The sequence below is a fragment of the Kwoniella europaea genome, chromosome 1 (assembly GCF_036810445.1).
Source record: "Kwoniella europaea PYCC6329 chromosome 1, complete sequence".
NCBI classification, from domain to species: Eukaryota; Fungi; Basidiomycota; class Tremellomycetes; order Tremellales; family Cryptococcaceae; genus Kwoniella; species Kwoniella europaea.
Window position 1 is genome coordinate 4,956,267 of NC_089487.1, and position 27,898 is coordinate 4,984,164.

Genomic DNA, 27,898 nt, shown 5'->3' on the forward strand with positions numbered 1-27,898 from the left:
TACATAAGATGACTATTGTGGTTCAGTGGCTTTCCCATCCACTCCACTGATCACCGCACTCTTAGCCAAAGAAGATTCGAGATCTGGTAATCTATCATTCTCGGTACTGTTCTTCTCGTTAACAGACTTGGGTGCACCTTCTTCCTCTTCTACCACCTCGTCTTGTTGGTATTTAGGTATAGACCATGTTCTGAGACATACCAAAATGATAGGAATGGATACAATCCATATGGCGAAGAAGGCGGTGGTCACTTTATAACCTGCTTTGTAGTGTGGCGCTTGAGATGCGGGGAAGATGACTAGACGACAATTGCGGAATTGTCAGCATCTGCTGTCAATGGAGTGCGAGGGCGAGGTGTACTCACGATTAGGTGCCCAAGCGTTTATGGTGTAAGCCGCAGTGTTTAAGAACCCAATAGTGATGGCTCTGGCTTCACCAGAGCTAGCCATGATCTCGTTTACCCATGCTAACATGATTGCTCCGATAGGCGTAGCAGTGAAATTCAAGAAGAATCCAGCGAATTTGGTAGAATTCTTGGCAGGCCATACCGATAGCTGATGAGGAGTGATCGTCAAATTTAGCTGTCGGGACGAAGAAGATTGAAGTGGGGGTCACTGTTGGTACTCACAATGATGTTACCGATCAACGGAGGGAAACCACCTATAAAACATATGGGCCAACGGGTGCCCAAAGCATCACTGGTCCAAGCATATACCAGTGACATGACAATTGACAAAGCGTAACCTCCCTATGTAGTGTTTGCAGAATCAGCATTGAACAAAGTGATGCACGGAAGAAAGGCGGAGCTTACCGTAGGAATAACATTGATAGCTGTGACATCACCTTTCCAAGGGGGAGTAGCCTTCAACCACAGATTCATGTACGCATATGATCCAAGTCCGACTACGAAGCAGGTGTACGGGATGAAGAACGTCCACTGTTGTACCATCAATTATGCATGTCAGCAGGGAGCAAAAAATAACAGGCAGATATGGCGAATTTCACTCACGGGAATCCAAGAGGTCATGGTCTTCTTAAAGATGTCCAGAGTAAATCCTTTCGTGGGAGCTCTTTTATATCTCTCCATTCTGGCGATAGCCATCTTTATATCTTGATCTCTGAGGTACCATCTTGCTCTAGGGTTAGGTCTGGTGGGGATGTCCGGAATCAAGAAGTATCCCTAAAATACGAGGTGCCACTGTTAGCAACTCGGTTCTTTACCATCGCCCGACCAACAAATCGTCGTTCCTCCTCCGCGTGACCTCAAAGACACTCACAGCGATAGCGATGGGCATACAGATGACTCCGTCCATGATAAACAACCATGCATAACCGTCGAGCCCACCTCTCCCGTTGAGTCCAGAATGCACAGCGGCTTGGAGATAACCCGAAAACATCGTTCCGACCGAAGAAGTAGCTTGGAACATGACAACTGCCGCACGAAATGATCAAATCTTGTCATGATGCCTGTCGTAGGATAAGGGAAGTCTGCTCACCTCGTTTACCTAGCTCTGCTGGGCCGTACCATGATCCCAAGACCCACAGCATACCTGGGTAGGCAGACGCTTCTAGGAGACCGATGATGAAACGAAGTCCGTATAGGGTGTGAACGTTCTTGGCTGCTGCACAAGCCATAACGAGTGCTGTCCAGACGACCTCGCCTATATTCACACAGTTGTTGGTCAAAGGGCTCATAAACGTAAATCACGGATGATGATGGACTGAGCGGAGGGTGGAAACTCACAAGTGGGTAACCAGATGGATGGCGAGATCTTCACAGTGGCAAGCGTACCTGGGAATTGACTACCATGTCAAAGTCCATTGTAAGCGACCTACGGCGCATTAAAGGCGCATGATCCGACCTGGTATGAACTCACCCGATCACATAACCAACGGTGAACATCGTCAACAAGGTATTATATTGATCTCCTTTGAAATCCAGAGCTTCCTTCATACCGCTTGCATATGCATTTGCGATGTTTGCTTGACTCAGATATCTGCACAAGGAACCGAATCAGCGCTGTGTGTCAACATCTCTGTAACTTGCGTACGCGATCGTTGGATACAAGTGAATATCAACTCACTTGACGAAATAACCCAACATCGCGATGGTCATCAGACCACAATCCAATCTTCTTACGAAAGCTCTCTCTTCTGGATCTTGAATATCATCCCAGATTATTCTCCTGATCTTGCCCCATAAATTCCTTTGGGGTGTTGCTTCCAACGGTTGGTCGGGATAGTATGGGTCGCTCATTTTGCGGAGCTATTTGCACTGACTGGCTCGATTGAGTTGGAAAACGACGTATATATGATTGAAGAGATGAGAGGCAAAACCATGGATAAAAGATCGCTCAAATCATTTTTATCGATCCGTGATATAAAATCGGATGACCGCTAACTGATAAAGAACTTACAAAAAAAAACATTATGGTAGCCATCGTAAAATTGGTAACTCACTGATAACGCCATCGATAATGCATCTACGATTTGCAACTGTTTTCCCACCCGAAGTATCATCATGAGTCCGATTCTGGTCGGCAGGATGCCTTAGCCCATACGATATCGTACTCTGCGCATTACCAAATTCGCGAAAACACTCCTGCAACATAAAATAACAAAAGCAAAAAACTGGTTCCAGCCGATCTGACTGATCGGGTAAATCTTTTTCCTCGATATTTCTTCTTCGGATGGGTTTCGTACCTGATTTGTGTCCTGTATTTTCCAATTGTTCATACAAATTCCCATTTTCGCATCTGAGTTCCCGAAGTGACCCGCAATGATGTGCTCAAAGCATCCCGGAGTGACCCTCTTTGAGCGTTTATCGCATTATCATTGCTTAGGTGATCAACTATCCACCAGCATGCAACCCGGAGAGCTCATCAGGGACTCCGTTACTGCTGGGCATCAGTAACTTCGGGTCGGTGATGTATCTTGCTTGGTCGACTATCAGCTGAATAATTTTCTGTATGAGTAACATCCGTTTGGTTGGGTTTGCTGCTCATACAAATATAGATAACCCATCATTGTGACCACCTCGCTTCTCAGACATCCTGGAGTCACACAACACCTGAACCCAGTGACAGGCTATCATCATGGCTATCGAACCGGCGCCTCAACCAGTTAGTGAAGGCGTCAGAGTAGCAATCGACCGAGGAGGAAGTACGTACCGCCCCGCCCATCATACCTTGACTCATGGTTGTACGCTGATATCAATCGTAGCTTTTTGTGATGTATGGGCTTTCATCCCTAATCACCTTTACAGCCCACCTATACCACTTGAACTTCTCGGCAACGCAGACATCATACCTGGAGATGAACAGGATGGAGGGGTCCAGGTGACTTTCAAGCTATTAAGTGTCGATCCGGCAAATTACGACGATGCGCCTAGTGAAGGTATCAGGAGGTTATTGCAGATTGTGAAGAAGGAGAAGGTACCAAGAGGAGTATTGTATGATACTTCTTTGATAGGTGAGTGCCGGCAATATGGTCATGATCCGGGAGTATAGTGCTCACCGGTCGCCCGTCTTTCAATACAGAGTCGGTGCGAATGGGTACCACCGTCGCGACAAACGCTTTATTGGAGAAGAAAGGAGAGCCTTTCGGCTTGATACTTACCGAGGGATTCAAGGATATGATTGAGATAGGCGATCAGACCCGACCGGACCTGTTTGACTTATCGATCTCTGGGAAAGTGAAGATGCTGTATAAGCCTGAAGACGTCGTTCAGGCGAGAGAAAGAGTAACCCTAGAAGGATGGTCATTAGATCAGAATGCACCTGCCGCGGAAGAGTTAATTGCGAGAGCTAAGCAAGCGGGAGACGTAGATGTGGTCATGGGTGTCAGTGGGGAAGCTGTAAGGATATTGAAACCCTTAGGTGAGTCTTTTCTCCCCGATCATACCTTCCGAGGATCTGTGCGCTTCCAAATAGTCTCGATGGCATGGTGCTCGGAACATCGAGCTGATCATGACTTCCTGCAGATGTCGAACAAATAACGTCTGATCTTCAAAACCTGTATGATCGAGGTCTCAGAGCCTTGGCGATGTGTCTCTTACATTCCTACACGTATCCTCAACATGAGAGACAGATTGGCGAAATTGCCAATAAGATCGGTTTCACCCAGATATCACTCTCATCCGACCTCTCTCCCGCTATCAAAGTGCTTCCTAGAGGAAACTCGGCGGTCATCGATGCCTATTTATCTCCCGTACTGAGAGCATACGTTGATGGCTTCAACAGTCATTTTGAGGGGAAGAAGGCAAGTAAAAGAAGTGAATTTATGAAATCGGATGGTGGATTGGTCTCTTCTGATAAGTGAGTGCATCCGTTCTCCAGGTGCCTTGGGAGTCTTCGTTTGTCGACCATTCAGGGCTTCCTCCAAGCCAACGCAATCGCTAACACCTTTTCTACAGGTTCTCAGGACTTAGAGCGGTACTATCAGGACCAGCAGGTGGATTTGTCGGATCAGCACTGACAGCCTATAGTCAAACACGCGCTAGACCAGTAGTAGGGTTCGATATGGGTGGAACCTCGACAGATGTTTCGAGGTTCTCAGGAGAATTTGAGTTGACTTTCGAAAGTGTCGTCGCTGGCGTGCCCATTGCTTGTCCGCAACTGTCGATCGAGACAGTTGCTGCCGGTGGTGGATCAAAGTTGACATATAAGAACGGGATGTTTGTGGTTGGTCCTGAAAGTGTCGGTGCTCAGTAAGTACTGCTGTTTCTATTGCATTCTAGCAGCTTGGATTCAGCGATGCTGATCGTCATGGCCGTCTTCTAGTCCCGGCCCGGCTTGTTACAGAAAAGGCGGAGATTTAGCCATTACCGATGCCAACTTGATTCTTGGACGACTCATTCCATCCCAATTCCCTCGAATATTTGGTCCGAATGCAGATGAACCATTGGATCTGCAAGCCTCAAGAACTAAATTTGAAGCGCTTACAAAGGAAATCAACGCTTCCAGACCTGGTAAGACCCCCTATACTGTTGAAGAAGTAGCTGCTGGATTCATCAAGGTAGCGAATGAAGGGATGAGTAGACCAATGAGGCAGATTACGGAGCAGAGAGGCTTCGCCATGTCTTCCCATGATCTATGTTGTTTCGGAGGGTGAGTGGTTAGAATTTTCCTTGTCGCCTTTTCTTCCTATTACATGGCACTGATCTACAACCACTGATCTAGTGCTGGAGGTCAACATGCTTGTGCTATCGCAGCGGGTTTGGGAATCGAAACAGTTGTGGTACCCCGATTTTCTTCCATTCTTTCAGCTTACGGTATCGCCTGCGCCTCTTTATCTGCCGAAGCTGCTTCACCCTTATCAGCGGAAGTGCTCGAGGATTTCGAACAGTCTAAGACATATTCGGAGGCTTCCAAGAGAATCGATTCTTTAAAATTAGACGTGCTTAGACAATTACAGGAACAAGGGGCTAAGCAAGACGAGGTCGATTTCACAGTCACCATCGCGGTACAATACGATGGCGCAGATACCATATTGCAGATACCATTCACCCCATCTCTAAAGAACGACTTCATCGAAGCTCATCTCAGAGAAACCTCTTTCTCCTCGAACAGAAAGGTATTGATGTCAAACATACGTGTCCGAGGTATAGGGAAGACCTTCAATGTTACACCAACGGATTATGCTGTCGGCTTGCAGCAAGTAGAATCGCAACCAGTGACATCGCCAAGAGCTGTCAAACCCTCTACCTTCAATCAAGCTTACTTCGATACCTCTTCGGGCGTACAAGGATTCCAGACTCCAGTATACGTTCTGAGTCAAGTACCTGTCAACAGTCAGATCAATGGACCTGCCATCATCGTCGACTCTACGCAAACCATTGTGGTTGAACCCTCCGCGCGAGCGGTTGTACTGAAAGAACACGTCATAGTCCAACTGGAAGACTCGACATCGACATCAAAAAAGGAGGAGGGAGAACTGTCAACCGACCCAATCATGTTGGCAGTGTTTGCCAATCGATTCATGTCCATAGCTGAACAGATGGGTCATACACTGCAACGAACCTCTGTCTCAGTATCGATCAAAGAAAGATTGGATTTCTCCTGTTCGATTCATGGTACCGACGGAGCTCTGGTGGCCAATGCACCTCATATACCAGTTCATCTCGGTAGTATGCAGTACGCCGTTCAAGCACAGCATAATCACTGGCTAGGCAGATTGAAACCTGGTGATGTCCTGTTGACCAATCACCCTCAGTGGGGAGGTACTCATTTGCCAGATTTGACTACTGTCACTCCCGTCTTTGAGCCTGGGAGCGATACCAAGGTACTGTTCTACGTGGCTAGCAGAGGACACCATAGTGATATGTGCGTAAGATATTCCGTCCGCTTAACTTCCGGGAGCTATAACTAAGCTTCACTCCATCCTGTAGTGGTGGCACAGGTGTGACGTCGATGAACCCCATTGCTAAAGAGCTATGGGAAGAAGGTGTGATAATTGATACTTTCAAGCTCGTCTCGCAAGGCACATTCAACGAAGAAGGCGTCAGAGATTTATTCGGAAAAGTCGCCGAAAGGCCAGGATGCAGTGCTACTCGAAGGATCGATCATAACATCACGGATTTGCAAGCCGCTATTTCAGCGAATGTAAGAGGTATAAAACTGGTCAACAAGCTATTCGAGGAATTTGGCACGAAGACTGTCTTATTCTACATGAAGGAAATCCAAATCATCGCTAGAGAGACTATCAAGGATTTCTTGAGGAACACCTATGATAAATTTGAGGGTAAACCGCTCAGGGCTAGCGATTATGTGAGTGGTTAAGCTCTTGAACTATGGAAGTCTAAGCCTGATATTTGGTATGATACATCGCAGATGGACGATGGTACAGAGATCAAGCTGGAAGTAAGAATCAATAGAGAGGAAGGTACCGCCGAATTCGACTGGAACGGCACAGGACCACAAGGTGAGTGACATCCTCATAATTGATTCCGACACTCCAACTATCCAGAATAGCGCTGATCCGACACATCCTATGCATTGCAGTCTTGGGCAATTGCAATATGCCTGTCGCCTTGACATACGCAGCTATCATCTACTGCTTGCGATCCATGATATCTCGTAAGCTTGACTTTTTTTTTCAACTTTGTCACCCTTTGTGGATTCTAACGAAGTTCGCACGTCTTACAGCCGAGATCCCTATGCCATTGAACCAAGGTGTCCTAGACCCTATCACCAACATGGTCCCACTCGGATCCTATATCAACCCAACTGGTGTGGTCGCGATCTCCGGATCGACTCTCGCTTCTCAACGATTAGTTGACATTATCTTACAAGCCTTCAAGGCTGCAGCATGCTCTCAGGGATGTGCATCTTCCACTGGATTTGGTAAGTAGATGACACGCTGTGCCTTGCCTGGCCCTTGCTGACTGACTGACTAAAAATAGGGTCTGGAGGAAAAGATGCATCTGGCAAGGTGACACCTGGATTCTCGTATGGTGAATCACTCGGTGGTGGAAGTGGTGCAGGACCGTCATGGAATGGGGCGAATTGTGTACATGTTGTAAGTTTTATGTCCCTCACTTACAAAAGTATGAACCCATAATGCCTCATACTTATTGCTCTCCGACTGCTAGCACTGCACGAACACCAGGTTGACCGACACGGAGATCTTCGAGCAGCGATGTCCTATGTTATTGGTTGAGTCTGCCATTCGTCGTGGCTCGGGCGGTAACGGCAAGTACAGGGGCGGTGACGGGATGTCGAAACTCTTCGAAGCTAGGATGCCATTGAACTTCTCAATCGTCTCTCAGAGGAGGGTGTTCCATCCGAGAGGTATGGAGGGAGGTGCAGAAGGTCAGAGAGGTAAAAATACCGTGTACAGACTGAATAAAAATTTAGATATAGATGAGAACCCTCAGGGATATACGGAAATAGGAGTGGGCAGCAATGGTATCGCCAAGTTGAACAGCGGTGATAGAGTTAGGATCGAAACTCCCGGGGGAGGTGGCTGGGGCTCACTGGAAGGGCAATAGCAATTCAGTGTGGAGCAATTACCGTCGGCCATATGACCTTGGACAACGCATGTACGTGTAGATAAACTTTCAAGTATTGGAAGTTATAATAGCCTAAATACCGCCTACACGTTACGATCCCGATGCCTATCGATGTCTGTGACCTCCCGAACTAACGTCACACAAGCCTGTCTGGAGCTGTGGTAAGAGATAGGCCCTAACACAGGTCTTCCCCCGCTTCTCCGGCCAAACAAAGAAACCTCTGGTGTGTGAAGCCCGCACTATATGATTGACTTGCCCTTTTGTGTGACCTACCTGACTCATCTGTCACGGTTCGGCATACTGTCCAGACCAAAAGCGGTGCAATTGCGGAGCATTCATGAGAGTACAGAGCCTAGTCATGACCTATGGTACATAGGAAGAAGGCATTGTTCAAGTCCGCTTAAAACATGTGGATCTACCGGTGAGATATGGTTAAATATCGAGCGGATTTTAGTTTCGGCTCGAAAACGATGTTCTTAAGAAGGATGAGACCGAAAGCCCGATCGGGCACTGCATGCATCTCCATTCTCGTCACCACAACCAACGATCCACCAGCACTGTCGTGCATATTTCGAGCTAAGGGCCCCGCTATGCATACCAGCCCCACTGTAAGTCTGCGGCCCCATGTGGTAATTGGGGTCCGAGAGGTGATCCGGTTTTATAACTCCGGAACCATCATCGTTCCGGAAAACATGACTGCCAGTCAACCTTCACCTTTCTACGCTGTTCGTCTTTTGGGCTTCAACACATACATATACATACATGTATGTATGAGTTGTTATGGGAAGGTGAGCTCCACTGCTTCCTTGGAATAGCACGTTTATTCAGTCAATATGTCACCTGTAGCTACTCAACACCTCGATGCCTCACACGGCACTGCACTCAGCAAAGACCCTCACGTATCGGGCAAAGCGTCCACTCCCGATACCGAAAAGCTGGTCATCAATACCATAAGATGTCTCGGTGCCGATCTGTGCCAACAGGTGCGTGGTCCCCATACTTCGCCCAAGAAGTGGATTTCGCTAATCACTTGGACGAGTAGTACAAGGGTGGGCACCCCGGGACAGTGATGGGTGCCGCTGCTATTGCTACTGCTCTTTGGCGATACAGTATGAGGTACAACCCTGTTAATCCAGATTGGATTAACCGAGATCGTGAGTAGCTGCTATCGTCCATCGGTTGCCCCCATAACGAACATCCTGACGTATCACGTCTTACAGGGTTCGTTCTTTCCGCTGGACACGCATGTCTCCTTCAATACATCCTGCTTCATCTATCCGGATATTCTACCTGGACCCTCGACCAAATCAAGAACTATCATGCCCCAACTATGGATGGTATAGCCGCCGGTCATCCTGAAATCGAATATCCAGGTATTGAATTGACCACCGGTCTGTTGGGTCAAGGTATCGCCAATGCCGTTGGTCTTGCCATAGCGAACAAGAATATGGCCGCCACCTACAACAAGGACGGTTACCCAATCATAGATAACAAGGTTTGGTGTTTCACTGGAGATGGATGTTTGCAAGAAGGTGTTGGACAGGAAGGTTTGTTGTCTTTTTCCATCTTGCGATTTGTAGCCTCGCTCATGAAACCTCTATAGCCATCTCCATGGCTGGTCATTGGGGTCTTGACAACCTTATCCTTGTATACGACAACAACTCAGTCACTGTTGATGGTACCATTGACATCTGTTTCACCGATGATACTTCTGCCAAACTAAGATCTATGGGATGGCACGTTCTGGAGGTCGATGATGGGTCTAATGACCTGGCAGCTATCGTCGAAGCCTTTGATCAAGCCAAATCTTTCACCGGTAAACCCGTATTCATCAACATCAAGACGGTCATTGGTATCGGATCAGCCAATCAAGGTAGTGGGAAGGTACACGGAGCCGCATTAGGTGAGGACGATGTTGCCAACGTCAAGAAAGCTCTCGGTTTCGATCCTAAGGAGAAGTTTGTCGTGGCCCCATCGGTTTACGATTACTTCAAGGAGTCAAAGGCTAGAGGCGAGAAGGACGAGAAAGAATGGAACGAGCTTTTCAGAAAATATACTGAAGCTTATCCAGCTGAAGCCAAAGAATTCCAAAGAAGATTAGCAGGTGAACGACTTGAAGGTTGGGAAAACAATCTACCTCTCAAGGCCTTTCTACCACAAGATCCAAAAGCCACAAGACAATCTAGTGGAATCATGCTCCGATCGGTGGTACCTCAAGATAATTCTTTCTTGGTCGGGAGTGCCGATCTGTGTGAATCAACCTTTGTCAACTGGGATAAAATGGTGGAATTCCAGAACCCCAAATCTGGTTATGGCGATTATTCTGGTCGTCAAATTAGATACGGTATCAGAGAACATGCCATGGTAGGTGTAGCAAATGGTCTGGCTGCATGGCATAAAGGGTCGATTGTACCGTAAGTTGCCCTCATTGCCACGCACATGCAGAAATTTAACGATTTGATCTTTTCGCAGTATCATGTCCAGTTACTTCATTTTCTGGTTATACGCCGCTCCATCCTTGCGTATGGCCGCTTTAATGAAGCTCCGATTCATCGCCATTGCGACCCACGATTCCATTGGTGTCGGGGAGGATGGGCCAACCCATCAACCTGTGGCTTTCCCACTTTTCCTGAGGGCTCTGCCCAATTTCAACTACATCCGACCTGCAGATGCTGAGGAAGTTGCAGGAGCATGGATCTTAGCCCTGAAAGATTCCGAACGCCCTAGTTTACTTTCGCTTACTCGACAACCTGTACCTCTCTTGGCTGGTACCGATCGAAATCAGGTCCAGTTTGGTGCTTATATCGTTCACGGCGATGCCGGTGAAGTACCTGACATCACTCTTGTCGCCACTGGTTCGGAAGTCGCTCGAGCTGTCGACACCGCCAAGCTGCTTTCTGACTACAAAGTTAGAGTTGTGTCGATGCCTCATATGGGAAGATTCGACCAGCAATCAGCTGAATATCGAAGATCGATTATCCCTTCCAGCAAATCATTGGTTATCGCCATCGAACCATACTGTTCTTTCGGGTGGGCAAAGTACGCTCATGCTGGTGCACACATGACTGGTTTCGGTCACTCGGCTCCCTACAGCACTTTGTTCGAACACTTTGGTTTCGGCCCCAAAAACTTGGCTGCTAAGATATCTGCTTGGGCTGAGACCAGGAAGAGCTCTCAAGGCTGGGATTTACCCGGTGTGGGCGAATTCGAAGAGCTTCTCTTGCATCAGAATCAGGGGCATTAAGCGGGGTCCTTGTTGAATGACTTGAGATTGTCCATATCAAAAACAAGAAAATTTGTATCATGTATATGTATCTGTGATGAAAAGCTTCGTTGAACGGCATCCTGATTTCATCCGCTGTGTGCACGGAGTTATCTTACACTCGACGACACGTCATCTCTTAGGGCTGCACTATTTGAAGACGAAGAGCTACACCATTGTGAACACCAAGCAAGCTCTCATACGGTGTTGGAAGCGAAAATTCAGTTGATTTGAGACATCGGGGTCATATACCGATGATTATGAACGACTATGTGGCATGGGGACAAATCATATACCCTATTGGTGCTATGCATGAACGAGACTTTTGGAAGAACATGTAAGCATTCAAGGGTGTGCAGTAATCTAACGAGTTTAGCGGTGTCGCTTCTTGGCAGCCATGCCTATTTTATGACTAAAACGGTGCAGCGACCTCTCTGTATTCTGGGACACATTAAATAGAATAGTCCTAGGTCCAGAGGAACTTAGCAGTATGATTCTATAAGACTGAAGGGAGAAACGATATGATGGAGATCCGAAAGCACTGTTCACATGTCATCTCGGTCAAATCCGGTGTGCTTTTACCGTCGGTTGAGTCTGCCGTAACCCTGTGATTTAACCATTGGGATTCGAGCAAATAAGCGAGACAATACGATGGGATTTTGGGGCTGTCTGGATCTGTTTATATATCCTCAGTAGTATGAGCAATAAGAGGGTCTCATTCGTGTCTTGACCATCTGCTGTCACTACGCATTATCGTTTTTGATATTCCTGTAACCTTGTCTAGAGACCTGATCAGATCCATAACACACCATGCCGTCGATAGATCCCGCACCAGTCACCATCGACTTCACCAAGTACTTCAGCAAGGAGTCAACTGGGAGGAAGAGGTCGCAGCTAAAGGAATTGAGGCCATACTTTGAAATACCTGGTATGATCAGTGTGAGCTTGTGATTCATGTTGCGGCTACCATTCGGAATACTGACCCCATGGATAATCGTCAGTTCGGAGTTGGTATCCCTCATCCTTCGACTTGGCCAGTGAACGGAATGACTTTATCAATACCTTTCGCGGGAAAATCAGTATTCATACCTGGGCACGAGAGTGAGTGGAGTCCATTTGCGACGATAAGGGAGGGTAACTGAACAACCTCCAGGTCGGTCACCTGGGGATATGCTACCTCTTGCACCATATAGCGATCCTGTGAAAGGTGATCACCTTTTCCCCGATCTTTCTGGGGAATTGCAATACTCTGCGACCTACGGTACTCCCCACTTATTAGGCTGGATCAAGGAACACATTCAACGCGTACACGCACCGCCATACAATGACTGGGTGAATCTTTGCACTGCCGGTAACACCGATGGTGTAGATGCGGTCATGAGGGCCTGTTTTGATAGGGGGGATTATATGCTAGTTGAGGAGTTTGGTAAGTGACAGAGTCTTCCACATCTGGATCTGCACACCCTGCTGACTGATCTCCAGCATATCCTGGTCTTCTCAGTCCTGCGGCAACGCTGGGCATCAACTGCCTAGGTGTCCCTCTCGACACGGAAGGCTTGGTCCCAGAAGCTTTGGATGAGATTTTGACAAACTGGGACGAAAAAGAGAGAGAAGGACCCAGACCGAAGATGCTTGTGCTGGTCCCGTGAGTCGCCCTTTCTCCTAAGCTTAATCTTTTCGATAAAGCTTTTGCTGATCCGCCAACAGCACTTGCTCCAACCCAGCTGGTGTCACCATACCAGCTCACCGGAAGCGAGAGATCTACGCCGTATGTCGGAAATGGGATGTGTTGATCTGCGAGGACGATCCTTGTAAGCTCGCTCCCTGGCGATCTGGGAAAAATCCCCTGTTGCTAATTCCCGCCGCAAAGACTGTTTCCTCCAGATAAGACCCAATGGAGCAGACAGCCCCATTGTACCCAGTTTCCTTTCTTTGGACACCGATGGCAGGGTGATCAGAGTAGACAGTTTTTCGAAGATCGTTGCTCCTGGAAGTAGATTAGGGTGGATCACCGGACACAGTACCCTAGTGGAAAAAATCATGAACACTAGGGAGAGTGCGACAGTGAGTGATGTTCCTCTCATTAACACTTCGCTGTGGTCCATCTAACAAGCATAAACTCAACAGCAATGCCCATCAGGATTTTCCATTGCCGCCATAGCTGCTATACTAAGGGCTTGGGGCTCTCACGATGGGTTTGAGAAGAAATATATCCCTTATATATCTGGTAAGTCCCTCACTCTTTCTCTCGGTGGCTTCAAAACATCACTGAAATACATTCCATCACCCAGATATCTACGCCAAACGATGTTTAATGATGATCGACCTTTTGAAGAAACATGTCCCCGATGAAACCATCGAACTACCCGCACCGAGTGGAGGCATGTTCTTATGGGTTCGACTAAAGATCGAATCCCACCCCTCCTTCCCTGCTGAGGATCCCGAAGCAATTTCGAAGAAGGTGTTCAAGTCCATGATCGACGAAAAAGTCCTGATGGCACCTTCAGAATTCTTCAAAGCTCCATCCATCAGTACCTGGACAAAAGAAGAGGAAGCCAAGCGAATATTTGTCAGAATCAGTTTCTCTCTACCTCCGCCGGAAGAGATGGAAGAAGGATGTCGAAGAATGGGTCGAGCTTTAGCTAAGGCGTGGAACTTGTGATGGGGGATGAGAGATTGTTTGTCCTGAAATTGGTATCACATTTGTAATTTGTGCATGTAATCGCAACGATGTTGGCTGAAACATTCCGTCTACTATCTATGTGTCTAATATCCCTTGGCTGGATCCACCACATTCAAAGCTTCTTTGTTCTCTCTTAACATGGCAGCTTGAGCGATGAGTATATCAGCGCCCACATCGAAGTATCCTTCCACACTTCCACTGGTATGCGGAGTAACGATGACGTTGGAGTGTGTATAAAGAGGATGACCTTCGGTCAGAGGTTCAGGATCAGTCACGTCCAGCACAGCACCCCACAGGCCCCTTGGAGTGTCTAGTGCTCCTAAGATGTCCTCTGTACCGTTACAATTAGCAGTTTATACATGCTGCAGGCTTATGCTGGCACTCACCAGACTTGACTAGATCTCCTCGTCCAACATTCACGAAAACCGAGCCATGAGGAAGGGATTCTATACTTGTGTCAGTATGAGCATATATACAATGACCAGCTGGACATACCCAAATGCTTCTGCTTCAACATATTGGTGGTTTGCGGGGTCGAAGGGAGACTGGCTACCAAGATATCACATCGACTAAGGAATTCTTGGAAAGACTGCTCGTCGCTGGTGGAATAGAATTGCTCAGGGATCGAGCCTGAGGAGACCCTTATCAGCCAAGCTGCACAAAGTCTTGAATCAAATTACTGACCATCGGCATCCCCTGTTCCAGGCATACGATACTACCAACGATGCTTGCCTAAGCTGCTGAAAGACGCTCCATCAAGTGATCACTCACCCCTTCCTCTGCACGTCTATCTCCTTTCGAGTTGGCCGCAACGATCTTACAGTTGAACGCTTTGAATAATCTGGCGGTTTCCCGGGCGATATGACCATACCCCTGGTCGGGTCCGATCATCAATTACTGAACATTCGAGAGCCAGGACGCAGCGCTCACCAATAGGCCCACAGTCTTGCCTGACAGAGATCTATTCCCAGGGAAGGCTTCACCACTTGCACCGCATTGTTCGACCACCTGGTCCCTAGCTGGCCAGGTACTTTTGCTTCTAGCGATGTGAAGTTGTATATGCAGCTTCATATACACTGTGCAAGCTTCAGTCGAGTTCTCAAGGTGACCACAAAAGACCCACAATTAATCACGTTCCCAACGATGTATTGGGGAATGGATAAAACGTGCATGCCTAGAGATCACCGATGAAGGCGAGCTTCAGCTTTGCCTGTACATGTAAGTAAAATGGGACGCACCTGAGGAAGAACACACTTTGATCTGCTTCCTAGCTTCATCGCTGGACATGATAGAAGATTGTAAAGCATTGTTTGCGCCAGCTATAACAGAACAATTTGTGCTTAAGCATAGTATCACTTCTATAATGGCTGAACTCACCGGATGACAGCTGCAGGATTTTTACTCTAGGAATCTGATTCAGAGCCGCAACGCATGATGGAAATCCCGACCAGTTCGCGTACCATATATCGGCTACTTTGAGGTGATCCTCAGGTACTTGTCCATCAGGATGGTAGTACACATTCTGATAGGCCTTCTTGACCTCCTCCAGCTTGCTATCGCTGAGCTCCACGGTGATCACAGCGTTCTCATATGTTTCCGACATGGTGAACACTGATGTGAAGGCGGGTGAAGGAAACGCAGGTAGAAATCTACTGCTTTAGTCAAGTTAGTCACTGTAGAAGTCACTTTTACTTCGGACTTGTTGATTACCCGGGATTTGACCGATAAGGTATGTGAAGCTTTCTCACGCAAACGAGTTTAGCGTGACGCTGGATTAAATTTAGCATGTATTTATAGCAATTGGTCATGCGTTATCTCTAGCTTTGCATGTCGTACAGCCGACATCCAAGCAACCGTCGCTAGACACCACTGAACATAGCATGTATTCCCTGCCGAGCTGCGATTGACTCAATGATATTGGCTGACAAAACGTCTCGAACTAATATCGTTAGCGATAGAAATAGATCAGATCTACAATATGCTGAAATGGGAATTCGGATTCTGGAAAAATGCGAAAAACGAGCAGTATTCTAAACAAGTTGTTCCTAGCTCATGACGGAGTCGAAAGATGATTTTGTTCTTCTGTAGTGACAAGTAATTTACATACTGCAAATGTATACAACGTAAAGTCTTCAAGGTGTTCCTCGATATGTGATAGCTCGAGCAAATCGCAGGTGTTATGCCAGCAGGTCACGAATTGAAGGGTTTTGACCCATTTGGACACGTGACATATGCATTATCATATTTTCAAGTATACCGCATGTATTTTGGGCTACAATCAAGAGAGGTCACCTAATCGGTAACAACCTGTGGGTAAGGAGCTGCGAAAGGCTTTTTTGAGCTGGCGAGATTATCATTCACGTCGTCTTGGAACTTTTTTATGGCATCCACCGATTGAAGTGAGTCGATCCTCTGCTCGGTTGCGTAGAAAGGGTCAGGCAAAGGAGGAAAGATTGCGGCAGCTTCAGGAGTGTTGTACTCAATTCCAAGTTCTCTCAAGACAAGAGGCGCCAGGTGGGCGGTCGATCCGAGAATCCGAGGCATACCTAAACATCAGCTTTGTTTAGTCAAAATGAGAGCTCACCGTGACCTGCGAAGCCAGCTGCTACGAAATGACCGTCACGTCGTGGTACAGGACCAACGAACGGAAATGAGTCGATACTTGAAGAGTATACTAGAGCGCGAAGTGAGTAAAAGTCCTAGATCGGGGATCATGTCGACTCACCACCTGACCATACACCACCTTCCTCAACTTTCTTCTCTAGGTCGGCGGGATCATTGCCCTGCCATCCGACAATATCTCTCTTGGGCCAGCCAGCATAGAATTCTGGAACCCCTCTGAATTGCTCATCTTCTTTATCATTGTTGATGTATTGCCACGGATCATGAACTGTCAATGGCTTAGCTCCACCGATGATGATGGTGTTGTATGGGGGAGGCAGTTGTAGATGGTAATTCTGCGAAGCAAATACATCAGCACTCCTTGCCCCAGCTTCGGTCAAATCCAGACTCACATTTATGACCGCGTCCCAGTGCTGAGCCCCAGTATTCTTGATGAAGCCTTCCGGCGCTTTGATAGCTGCTATTGTACCCCTGCCCCCATGAATGAGCTTCTGGAATTCGTCTAAAAGATGACCGGCCCATCGATTCTACAGGTTCATCAGCTGGATTCAGCGTCCTCTTCACTCACCGTTGCGTGGACTACTGTCTTCGCCTTGATATCTCCTCGGGGAGTCGTCACGGTTATATAACCATCCGCATCTCTGGCCGACACTTCCAGAGCAGGGGTATGTGATTGAAGGTTGAGTTTTGCGGTACCAAGTAGTATCTCCAGTAAAGCATGCACGAACTTGTACGGCCATCTACGTAATCCATCAGCAGAAGCTATTGGGAGCGTGTGCAAGGCACTCTCACACTTGACCACTTGGATGTACTACCGCACCAATACAGCCTTTCATTTGGGTGAACTCTTCAGCCTCCTTTGGGTCCTCTATCAACCGACATTCGCCTATGATTGGACCATTCTCTCCGTGATCCTTCTTCATCAACTCATATTCACCCTTCAGTCTATCCCACGCTTCTTCAGACATCGCAGCATCGAAGGTCTCGCCTAGCTTGAAGCAGACCTTCTTGGCAATCCCTTCACTTTTCAGTAACTTGTCGAAAGCCTTCAAATGGGCTGCTTCATGTTGGATGACTTTGAGCGCTCCGTCCGCCCCGAATCGAGTGGACCAGTTGCGGTATCGAGAGTAGAAATGAGGACGTAGCTGACCACCTGATATGTGTGAAAGACAGCTTGAGATATCGATGCTCGGTTTCAAGCAAGGACAGACTTACCATTTCGACCTGTAGCACCGCCGCACACGTCCCTCGCTTCCAGCATTACTATATCAGGCGAAGCACCATTGCTTGCGAACTACATTCGAGACACGCCATGAGACACCCCATGATTATGTTTGACAGAAGTAGTATGCGTCTACGTACTTTCTGCAGCCAGTAAGCAAAAGATGCACCGGTATAACCACTACCAATGATCAAGACATCGGTCTGCTTTGGTAGATCTGCGGTGGAACGGTGGTTTCTCAATGGAGATTCTGCACCTTCTATCCAAAAGGATTTGGTGGGGTTGTCTATGGGGAGTACCATTATCTGTTAAGTCAATAAGGTTTATGTTGGTAGTAACGAGATGAAACCATCAACATGATGATATGATATGAGATGTGTTCATATACCAGTGACTGCAAGCTGTTTGCAAGGTGTTTGATCTGTTATCGGTTATTTCCGGTGTGCGATCCACCATCCTAACTACCCGTCGCTTATTCATGTAGCGTTTCGCGGGGTCCACGTGAGCTCTCACACCCATGTGACGCATTTGGTTGGAGTTGAGCGATACTGCAGAGGTTGTACGTGCTAAGAGGTCCTCATTTGATCTCACGACGACCAACACTGGTGTTGTTCATGACTTTGTGAGATGGTGAATGTTAGGCGCGTTGGCTGAACACTTTTCGAACAGGCATCCCAGATTGTATTGGTGAGTAAATCCGATGACAGTAGGCCCATACTGACGTCGAAGCCAGAGGGTGCCTTACCTGATACCAGCGCGACGCATGTTAACGTCCTGATCAGATGAATTTGCGTACCACAACCAAAGTCTTCCAGAGCAACGTATTTGTAGTTGATAAGCCTTCTTCAAACTTTATCTTCCGTTATTCCAGAGGGGTCCGTGAAAATTCATCATAGACCACATGCGAAACCGGCCAAACTGTCTATCATCTGCGTGTGTGGTCAATACGACATATTCACTCGAACGATACCTCAAGTGCTTAGATCAATTGCATGTTGCGTGATCAGCACGCAGAATCGCAAACAAGACCCACATGAACTGCACCGAATATCATAGATGTCATTGGCCTTATCATCCATCTCCCCGGCCGGCCCATGTTGATATCGTTGACCAGATTATGAGCACTAGCATTCATACCACGCGTTCGAGTCCATGAGAACATCATATAAAGAGCAGTGATTCCGAACAACTCCCCCAGCTGCGGGCCCCAATGGTATCGCTGTCGGATACGAGATCGGATCTTCCGATCTAAAAAAACTCGAACAGCAAATTCAAAGTGACAATGCAATAGACCCATCGGTAGATGACCGACCGAAACCATTTAACTGGGTTGTTAGGAGCATCTCTATGAGAAACATTCGCAACACTCAACCAGAATAGTATCGCACGAAAGCCTATTCACAAAGCCAGAAACGGCTGAGAACCGGGATGTACCGATTTCGATTGATTAGACTCACTTCATGATCACCGACCCTGGCGAGAGGGCTCGCATGGAAGAGGATGCGCTGAAAGTGAGTTGATTGGAAACCAGCGTGCGTCGCAGGAAAGAAGAGGCATAAATTCGGTACGCCTGATCAACTCCGCTTTTTCCTTATTGTTCTTTAGCGTTTTACCTCCGAGTCTTCCGGCTTCTTTCCCTTCCCTGGCTTTTCATATGACACAGATCCCTTCTTCAAGTGGATACTCCACTCACCCCACCCAACTCTCCGCTCTCACTGGGTACTGCTTGACGTTGATCATGCACTCAAGTGTGTTTAGCAGTCATACAGTACATATGCCAAGAATCGGGAAATACCGATTATGATCCGGTCACCAACAAATCTAGTCTTCAATGCTCAACTTTTCAACCATCTGTCTCCGAAGATATCGATAGACATAAATAGTCACCTTCGGAAAAAGATCTTGGACCGCTTTTTTGACAGTTTCGTCATAGCAACAAGATATTACCCAATATTACGAATCGAATTAGAGAAATATTTTGATAGACTGCAAAATGGGGTTTAAAGTTATTGAAGATCGACCAACACCATCCGCTGTACGTAAATGTTGACATGTTCCTTCGACACAAGAATCAGAAGCTGATTGCGTCTTCAGGTTTACAATTGGCGGGTGTATCTTATGGGTTGCTGTATCGGTATGTATAGCTCTCACAAATCCTATCTACCAGATTTGAGCTTAAATGTTTTTCTCTCATAGCTTTTGGAGCTCTCACATTTGGTTATGATGCGGCTTTCATTGGAACAACTATCACTCGACCCGGTTTTACAGCTGCATTCGGGATTGATAAGATGACCGCGTCAGAGAAGACCGACAACTCGGCCAATCTTACCAGTTCTTTCACAGCGGCTTGCTTCTTCGGCGCCGTCTTTGCGTGGCCTAGTGAGTGCCATCAAACCTCGAGAGGGAAACAAGGCTGAGATATGTTGTAGTGATGGAAGCTTGGGGACGTCGTCCAGCTTTACAAGTATCTGCTGCGATCTTCAATATCGGTGCAATAGTCATGACAGCTGCATCTCATCAATTATCTATGATCTGTAAGACTCCTGATAATGAAACTGCGATCTAGCCAGAAGCTGACGTGAATGCATTTCAGATGCTGGCCGAGTGCTCACTGGTCTGGGAGTCGGTATCATCACCGCAGTGGTTCCGTCTTTCCTTGCCGAGTTGTCTCCCCCACCGATTAGAGGTGTGTTGACAGGTCTTTTCGAAATTGCCTATCAGAGTGAGTAATATGATCTATCGATCGCCTCGAAAACATTGAAGATGTTGATTGAGCTTCCTCTTGTGTTATCTTTAGTTGGTAATCTAGTTGGATTCTGGGTGGGTACCATGACCGCTCTTGTGGGTCGACGTTCGCAGCTGATATCTTTCGCAGATCAATTATGGAGTCACCCACACCATCGATTTGCAGTCTAGCAAATCTTACCGAATTCCGCTTGCAGTCCAGCTTATCCCAGGTGGATTATTCGCTATTGGCTGTGTGTTCTTCAAGGAATCACCCATGCTGCTCATCAAGCGAGGGAGAGAAGAGGAAGCGATCAGGAATTTAGAATGGTTAAGGATGTTACCCGGAGATCACCAATGTGAGTCTCTGTCCACTAGTCCGGATCTGGTGGTAGGCTTAACGAGAACATACCTTGCATAGACATCCAAGAGGAGCTTGCTATGATTCACGCTCGGATAGAAGAGGAGAACAAAGTGGCCGGAGGGGAAGGAAAGGGTATCAAAGGTTATTTCATGGGTTGTCTGAGGGAAATGAAAGTCTCGTCCATTCGACATCGATTCGTGTTGGTTATGGGTATGATGTTTTTGCAGAATTTCTCAGGTGCTATAACGATAAGTGAGTGGTCGCATCCCTTGCCTTCTCAGTCGGCCAAAGACTCACTTGTCAGACGTAGCGTAGCTGATGCTTCCACCTACCAGATTATTATTCCCCAAGTATATTTAAAGCTATTGGTCTCACCGACGTCACCCTCTGGACTGGTATCTACGGTTTGTTTAAAGCCGGTGGCTCCATCGTCTTCTTCATTTGGGGCATCGACAGGTTCGGAAGACGAAAGCCATGGATGCTTTCTGCTGGATTATGTGGTCTGTGCCTGATCTATCTTGGAACGTACATCAAGGTCGGCCATCCTGGTACATCAACCATCTTATCTGAATCAACGAAAAAGGGCGGTAATGCGGCTACTGCATTCATCATGATTTTCGGCCTGGTGTGGTCTTTCGGGGGTAATGGTCTACCTTGGGTGGTATCTGCCGAGATCTTCCCCGTTCGACTGAGATCGTTGGCTGGTGCTTGGGCGGGATGCTGCCAGTGGTTATCGTCGGTGAGTTTGCTAATGAATACACTTGAACGTAATGAACCATCATCAGCTAAGTCGTCTGTCGGTTTCCCAGTTCGCTGCAACCCAAGCCTTCCCGAAGATGCTTCTAAAAATGAATTGGGGAGTTTTCATCTTCTTTGCAGGTGTTTGCGCCGCTACTGTGTGAGTAGCAGCTTGAATACTCCTTCGGTGCAGCGATCTTCGACAGTCGGTTAGGCTTACTGATGTCCACTCGTTGCCACCTACCATAGTCTCTTCACTTTCATTTGGATTCCCGACACCAAAGGTATCCCTATCGAGGCAATGGACGTCCTATTTAGTGGTCCGAGTAAACACTCACAGTGGCGACAGAAGAAAGTATACCCTCCTGATGGTATCCCTCCCCTGAACTTCAGTCTTCCTGCTCAAGGTGGCACTCCTCACGAAGGAAAATTAAAGGATGATTATTTCGAACATGCGGCAGTCTAAACCCTCTCCTGGGTTTACGACTGTTCAGGTACATCGATTCTCTGGCTCTTTGAGAAGAGGATCTATACTCACATACTGTGCAATTCTACTCTCCAAATGGTCTAAATAGGGTTTTCTCATCTGACTGTCTTTGTTCGTCTGTGATTTCGGACTACAGGTTCATGTACATGTATGAATAAAATTATCTTATATGCTTGAACTTACTGCGCTTGCCTGAGTTTGTGTAAATGGCGGAAGCGACGGCATATAAGCTACGTCAACTTCAGATTGCTGTTTTACATTCAATTGGTTGACCAGATCCACGCCACGTAGCTGGCTCCAACCTTCGAGTAACAAGTATTAGTAGATAGACTCTTAAAACACAGGTTGAAGCAACTTCGGCGCTCCACATCATTTTTGCATATCCGTTGATGATTTCTCTCCCAATTTCAACTATATTATATGGCGGAGAAAGTCTTGCACGAATTTGATGCCACAGATGCCGTCACTACCTCCCCGCTTCTTCCCGTGATGTCTTCTACTCGCATTTATACTAGAACCACTGTGTCTATGCATCTCTACTTCCTAAGAACCATTCCCAACATGCCTGGCCAAAAGATTCCACGAAAAAAGCGAGTAGAAATGGCCAAAGATGCCCTCACCATGAGAATCACTGATGTGGCTAGAAAACACAATGTGTCGCAACGTGCCATAAGGTCCGCCATCAACAGAGCCCAAGATGATGATGAGGAAGACCCACAGAAGGACCCCTGCAAGGTGGTAGACCTAGGAAGCTAGATAGTTATGATGATGGCATATCAAGCATGTCCTCAAGCAGAATCGCGACATGGGATACAATGATCGACATCTGCTCCAGGAGGTTGACATCAATGTTTCGGACAAGACTTTGCGCCTCTCCACCAAGAGAACTCATTTGAAACGAAACCTAGCACCTGAAAAACCATACATATCAAAGTTGACAGCCTTAAAGCGATATAACTGGGCCCGAGAGTATCAAAACTTTGATTGGACGCGAGTAGTATACGTGGATGAGTCAATGGTCAAGTTAAACCATACCACCAGACAATGGCGATGGACTGAGGAAGGAGAGAAGTGGGATCGAGTGTACCAATACAACTGTCTTAGGAGGGGCTCAGGTGTCATGATATGGGAGCAATCTGGTGGGAGGGCGATCTAAGCTGGTGAGGTTTGATACAAGCAAAGCACAGGAGAGGAGGAGTCACAGCATACATCTATTGTACCAAGTAACAGAAGGGCGCTGAAGGAGATATGGACGAGGCTGAAGAATAGTTGGAGAAGCTATGGTACCCCTACATCCTGGAGGATGGGTGTGGTGTTCACAAGAAGGAGGCAGCAGCAGCGTCGAGAATTGGGTTCCAGTTCATCAATCACCCCCTATTCCCCTGACCTAAATCCTATCAATTATGTTGGGCATGGCTTAAAAGACAGTTCGCTCTACTCAAGAGACATCCCACAAATGATGATGACGCTTTTGCAGCTTTGGAGAAGCTTTGGAATGACATGCCTCAATCGATAATCAACAATTGTATTCATGGTTTATTCAAGAGAAGGGAGATAGTTCAAAAAACTCGAGGCTGGAGTTCAAAGGAATGATATGTAAGCATCATTCTTTGATAATTTTCAGTAGAATACATAGCTGACAGTACCCATGCCGCGTTTTGTGAGTCTAGGAGCTGTGGTGTAGAAGTTGTAGCACTGTAAAGCTAGTAGATACCATTGAAAGTATGAATGCGGCATCAAATTCGTGCAAGACTTTCTCCGCCATATAATAACAAGCCCCATTTGATCGACGTACTGTACTACAGTGCTAATGCTGTATAATGCACTGCAAGTCGCTAGATAGAACCAATCTAGACTCGTACAAAAATAGCAGGACATTGGTCTCCATCCACTCCATACCCCACACCCGACAGACCAAATATCTCAAACCGGTCTTTTCCTCCTTCTTCCACTTGTAGATGGAAAGGCAACCCAAAACTTTTTCTTCCATCGACTGCCATGGTGAGCTCGAAGCACGCTTCATACCTACCATTCCCCATGTTACATAAGATAGGTCTGAGGTTGCCATACAGTTGAGGTCGGAATGGTAAAGTCACGCAGTTCGGTCGGACATTCATGAAGTTGGTCTCGTCGAGCCTCAAGACCGGGAAGCCGGGACATACAAACGTCCCAGAGATGGGTGATTCTGGATAGGTGGAAGATATAGCACGGTAGTCAGAGCAGTCTCGAGCGGTTTTCGCTGCTCTTTCGAGCTCGATCCTACAAAATAGCACGTCAGTCATCCAGCGATGGCGGGGACAATCGCTCCAAGCTTTGGTAGATGCTGCGAGGTCAGGAATCTATTGAAAACAACGAACCTTCTTACCCATTCGTCCAATCCCACTTCCTTTCCCTCGGTATACTCCTCAAGAACCACCATCTTGATCAAATTCACCACGTCTTCCCCTGCCGCTCCATTCGTCATCACCCTCAGTCCCAGCTGAACATCTTCGATCCAAAGTGTCAAAGCTCTATACCCGCAGAGTGATCCCCAATGTTCTTGGATACTGGTACCATTATAGGTCATCTGGTAAAGGCCTGCTCCATAGGTGGGGACAGCAGAGGAGTAAGGGTAATTCCATCTCTCTCCCCAGCTCGGATCGAATGATCGAGGTTTGGCGGCAGATGTGTAGCCCGGTAGCGTGGGGAAAGCCTTCATCCACTGTACCTGGTTACAGCATCGGCAAAAAGACATTAGCCTTCCCATGATGTTTTACTCAGATAGGATTATCGTAACTATATGGAAAAAATCATTCTCACCATATCCTCTGCACTTGCGATCAACCCACCAGAACTGTCCCAACTTTCATCTCCCAGCACATCCATATCCACCTCGCTCAGTGACCCTTGTGCAAAGTATTCCTCAATATCACATCTGTACCCCTTTGCTGTGTTCTCATCAGGCGAAAAACCTGCAGTCTTCATGCCAAGGGGTTCCAGGATGTTTTTCCAGATATAATCTCTGTAAGTGTCCTTGGAGAGGTGCTCGACTATGTATCCGAGTAGATCGTACCCCATATTACTGTATTGATGAGATTTACCGCCTCTAAATTCCGTTGAGGGAGCTAGGTGCTCAAACAGCTTGAACTGCGGTGAAAGCTTGTCAGGAGGTTCCATGCTACTAGCTAATCACGGACAGTCAGGTGTAAACCTTACTCACAATATCGAACTTCGTTTGGCCTTTTTTATAACCGAGATTATATCCTGGTACACCGCTGACATGAGCACAGACGTCCGCTACACTCAGTCTCGCCTCTGCTACTTTATCTACCAGCTTGAACTCAGGTACAATATCTTTGATTTTAGTATCGAAGGTGAAATCGTTCTCCTCCAGTAGCTTGGACAAAGCTAAAACGGTGAAAAGCTTGGTGTTAGAGGCTATGGGGAATCTCGTCTGTGGTATGAACATACAGGCTACCCGTCAGAGATTATGCGTCTACCTCATTGGATCATCAGAGGGTGGGACACTGACTTTTGAAGAAACTGGCTGATCATCCCTTGCAGTACCATAAATTTTAATCAACTCTTCCCAAGTGTTTGCAGTGCTATTACGGCGGACCAGTGCGATTGAACATCCAGGTACTTGTCTTTCCCCCATCAATCTCTTGAGACGCTCTTCGAATTCGGGGGTGAAGACGTTGTTTAAATCCATTATGTCAAATAACCAGAACGTCAAGTGTGTAACTATATCCAGAAAGCAATTGGGGAGTAAAAACACTATAGGTGCTGATAGCAGAAGATGCAGTATGTCAATGCAATGCAGAAATAACCAGTAACACCTTTGGTCCCAAAAATACCAAACCTTGTATTCCCTTTGTCCGATGGTATCGGTGTTGACATAAAGGAAGGTGCATGCACACTTCTTGTATATTTTTAAGTCATATACACACAGCTGGACGCCAACCTTTGACGACATACCAGGGATGACTATACCACTAATCGAGCGATTGCGGTTGAACAATCGGTTCTACAGGTTCCACCACCCAAGCCCAACCTTTCATCCTGGATCTGGATATCTTATCCTTCATCCCCCTCGTAGGGTAATTATGCCATCCTTTGGGATCTAAACCTTTCTCCTTTAGGATGATATCTACGCTCTCATGATGTCTCGCATAAAAAGTATGCCAATGTCTTTCCTTTCGCTAATCACAAGACGTAAGCGTCAGGGAATCAATCACCTCGCAATCACATCGTGATGTGTTTAGTATGGTACTCGCCTTGGATTCCAATTCCTTCAAGAATGCTTTGAGATCATTCTCCGTGACCTGTTTACGCTTATGAGCGAATCGATATAACTCATCAGCCAATATTGTATGTGCTTCTTCAGTCCTGATATCGTGTGCAGCAGCGCCCCAAAGTGGTCGGATTATTGGAGGAACAACGGGCTACATTGAAGACCACAAGGGAGGATGTCAGCCGTGGAAACAACTTCCGAGAGGTTGGTAAGATGTGCTTTAACATATGCTGCAATCTTTTGTACTTACTTGGTGGGATGAACGGGGGCCGCCAAGTGTTGATGATATGCTGTTGTTGGTTTGCCTTCCTATCGTCACCGGTTGCGAATGAGCCGGAGGACATGCAATTGGCGCAACAGCGAGTTGTGTTTGAACTTGAGGTGCAGGTGGAGTGTGAGATGCTTTAGGTGGTGGAGATAGGACATGTGGTTGATGCTGACCAGGTGTTGATGGAATGTTGAGCACCGTAACACTAGCGGATGTGGTGGGCCGAGATCCTGCGGATACAGGTGCGATTGGGGTCGTGCTGACTGCGATTGTTGACGGTGGGATAATCGGATAAACACCAATTTGAATGGTATATCTTGATCTTTCCAGCAACTTCCCTTCTCTACAAGCCTGATAGATCCAAAGGGAAGATAAGATAGGTTGGAGTTCCCCTAATCGTTGAACAACTTCAAAGACTTTCCTTTCCTCCACAGAAATCGGCCACAAGATCTCAGGGGTGATATCTCGGTTGAATATAACGATTTGTGCTGCCGGTATCGAAGCGGTAATTACTCCTCCGTTTGACTGAGATGATCGAGTTTTCGACCTTAGCGAGATTTCGAATATCATCAAGGGTACCAGAGGAGATGGAGGAGAGTATGGACTCACTTCGATCACATATCGTATACCTTCACCTCCTCCACATATGTAGAATACTATAGGTCGCCTTGTACCAAAGAAAACACCTTTCGAAGGTGTATGCTGAATGGGTGCCATCTTGCCTTAAGAGATGTGCGTGTGGGGTGTGTCAACGAATGGGAGATGACGAGCAACCCAAGCTACAACGGGCGTTTACATCGACCGTCGATTGATGGCGGACGGAGTGGAGATCCAGTAGTATACAGTGACTATAGTTTGTGAGTTGGATGAGTTGATGAGCAGATGAAGTGTTGTTGTTCCACATTTCCATCTCTGTCGTTCCTCGTCCCCCTTCTTTCTTCCTCTTCCTGCTCGGGTGCCGAAGATCCATGATCCATGATTGATTCAAGTGGACCGTGCTCCCTGTGACTGTGTGATTCAGGGTAATGTCTTTCAGAGGTGGTCAGTGCTCGATAATGATGGTGATGGTGATGGTGATGGTGATGGTGATAAATGAGTGATTGGGGGCTGACGTGATCAGCTTACAGTACTGGTACATGTAAAGATCAGACTGAAACGATGATCACTTGTCTTCGTCTCTGAGTTGTTCCATCTCAACATTCACCATCACCTTTCAGATCACCCTCCAACAAGTATCCGTCGT

The 27,898-nt window shown here is 47.0% G+C and overlaps 9 protein-coding genes across 9 annotated transcripts; 4 read left to right on the forward strand and 5 right to left on the reverse strand.

The window, feature by feature from the left end:
• Positions 1–12: 12 nt before the first annotated feature.
• V865_001884 (uncharacterized protein) lies at positions 13–2,258 on the reverse strand (the record flags this gene model as incomplete). The annotated part of the gene is made up of 10 exons (XM_066225698.1): positions 13–299; positions 366–555; positions 630–749; positions 813–938; positions 1,011–1,181; positions 1,279–1,433; positions 1,498–1,662; positions 1,746–1,804; positions 1,879–1,998; positions 2,086–2,258. The coding sequence occupies 10 exons, from the start codon at positions 2,256–2,258 to the stop codon at positions 13–15; spliced, it is 1,566 nt and encodes a 521-aa protein (XP_066081795.1).
• An 838-nt stretch (positions 2,259–3,096) lies between these two features.
• Positions 3,097–7,991, forward strand: V865_001885 (uncharacterized protein; the record flags this gene model as incomplete). The annotated part of the gene is made up of 13 exons (XM_066225699.1): positions 3,097–3,163; positions 3,224–3,472; positions 3,541–3,879; positions 3,984–4,317; positions 4,416–4,709; positions 4,783–5,109; positions 5,182–6,324; positions 6,390–6,768; positions 6,832–6,922; positions 7,003–7,077; positions 7,147–7,344; positions 7,404–7,519; positions 7,593–7,991. The coding sequence occupies 13 exons, from the start codon at positions 3,097–3,099 to the stop codon at positions 7,989–7,991; spliced, it is 4,011 nt and encodes a 1,336-aa protein (XP_066081796.1).
• Positions 7,992–8,845: 854 nt separating this feature from the next.
• On the forward strand, positions 8,846–11,256 carry V865_001886 (transketolase; the record flags this gene model as incomplete). Its single annotated transcript, XM_066225700.1, has 5 exons — positions 8,846–8,995; positions 9,055–9,166; positions 9,233–9,559; positions 9,616–10,426; positions 10,485–11,256. The coding sequence occupies 5 exons, from the start codon at positions 8,846–8,848 to the stop codon at positions 11,254–11,256; spliced, it is 2,172 nt and encodes a 723-aa protein (XP_066081797.1).
• An 828-nt stretch (positions 11,257–12,084) lies between these two features.
• V865_001887 (uncharacterized protein) lies at positions 12,085–13,936 on the forward strand (the record flags this gene model as incomplete). Its single annotated transcript, XM_066225701.1, has 8 exons — positions 12,085–12,213; positions 12,276–12,375; positions 12,428–12,700; positions 12,757–12,919; positions 12,982–13,085; positions 13,145–13,338; positions 13,402–13,501; positions 13,566–13,936. The coding sequence occupies 8 exons, from the start codon at positions 12,085–12,087 to the stop codon at positions 13,934–13,936; spliced, it is 1,434 nt and encodes a 477-aa protein (XP_066081798.1).
• A 104-nt stretch (positions 13,937–14,040) lies between these two features.
• Positions 14,041–15,560, reverse strand: V865_001888 (uncharacterized protein; the record flags this gene model as incomplete). Its single annotated transcript, XM_066225702.1, has 9 exons — positions 14,041–14,288; positions 14,344–14,403; positions 14,453–14,587; positions 14,642–14,672; positions 14,729–14,830; positions 14,888–15,033; positions 15,081–15,131; positions 15,196–15,276; positions 15,335–15,560. 9 exons carry the CDS (start codon positions 15,558–15,560, stop codon positions 14,041–14,043), a joined length of 1,080 nt encoding a protein of 359 aa, XP_066081799.1.
• Positions 15,561–16,249: 689 nt separating this feature from the next.
• On the reverse strand, positions 16,250–18,103 carry V865_001889 (uncharacterized protein; the record flags this gene model as incomplete). The annotated part of the gene is made up of 8 exons (XM_066225703.1): positions 16,250–16,503; positions 16,575–16,631; positions 16,683–16,914; positions 16,972–17,106; positions 17,148–17,319; positions 17,372–17,732; positions 17,795–17,873; positions 17,942–18,103. The coding sequence occupies 8 exons, from the start codon at positions 18,101–18,103 to the stop codon at positions 16,250–16,252; spliced, it is 1,452 nt and encodes a 483-aa protein (XP_066081800.1).
• A 1,691-nt stretch (positions 18,104–19,794) lies between these two features.
• V865_001890 (uncharacterized protein) lies at positions 19,795–22,093 on the forward strand (the record flags this gene model as incomplete). Its single annotated transcript, XM_066225704.1, has 11 exons — positions 19,795–19,836; positions 19,896–19,935; positions 19,998–20,180; positions 20,231–20,335; positions 20,395–20,523; positions 20,599–20,621; positions 20,677–20,884; positions 20,947–21,141; positions 21,225–21,628; positions 21,699–21,787; positions 21,877–22,093. The coding sequence occupies 11 exons, from the start codon at positions 19,795–19,797 to the stop codon at positions 22,091–22,093; spliced, it is 1,635 nt and encodes a 544-aa protein (XP_066081801.1).
• A 1,871-nt stretch (positions 22,094–23,964) lies between these two features.
• Positions 23,965–25,805, reverse strand: V865_001891 (uncharacterized protein; the record flags this gene model as incomplete). Its single annotated transcript, XM_066225705.1, has 5 exons — positions 23,965–24,373; positions 24,472–24,821; positions 24,914–25,240; positions 25,314–25,547; positions 25,626–25,805. 5 exons carry the CDS (start codon positions 25,803–25,805, stop codon positions 23,965–23,967), a joined length of 1,500 nt encoding a protein of 499 aa, XP_066081802.1.
• A 283-nt stretch (positions 25,806–26,088) lies between these two features.
• On the reverse strand, positions 26,089–27,372 carry V865_001892 (uncharacterized protein; the record flags this gene model as incomplete). The annotated part of the gene is made up of 4 exons (XM_066225706.1): positions 26,089–26,295; positions 26,371–26,538; positions 26,638–27,180; positions 27,265–27,372. The coding sequence occupies 4 exons, from the start codon at positions 27,370–27,372 to the stop codon at positions 26,089–26,091; spliced, it is 1,026 nt and encodes a 341-aa protein (XP_066081803.1).
• Between the last annotated feature and the right edge of the window lie 526 nt (positions 27,373–27,898).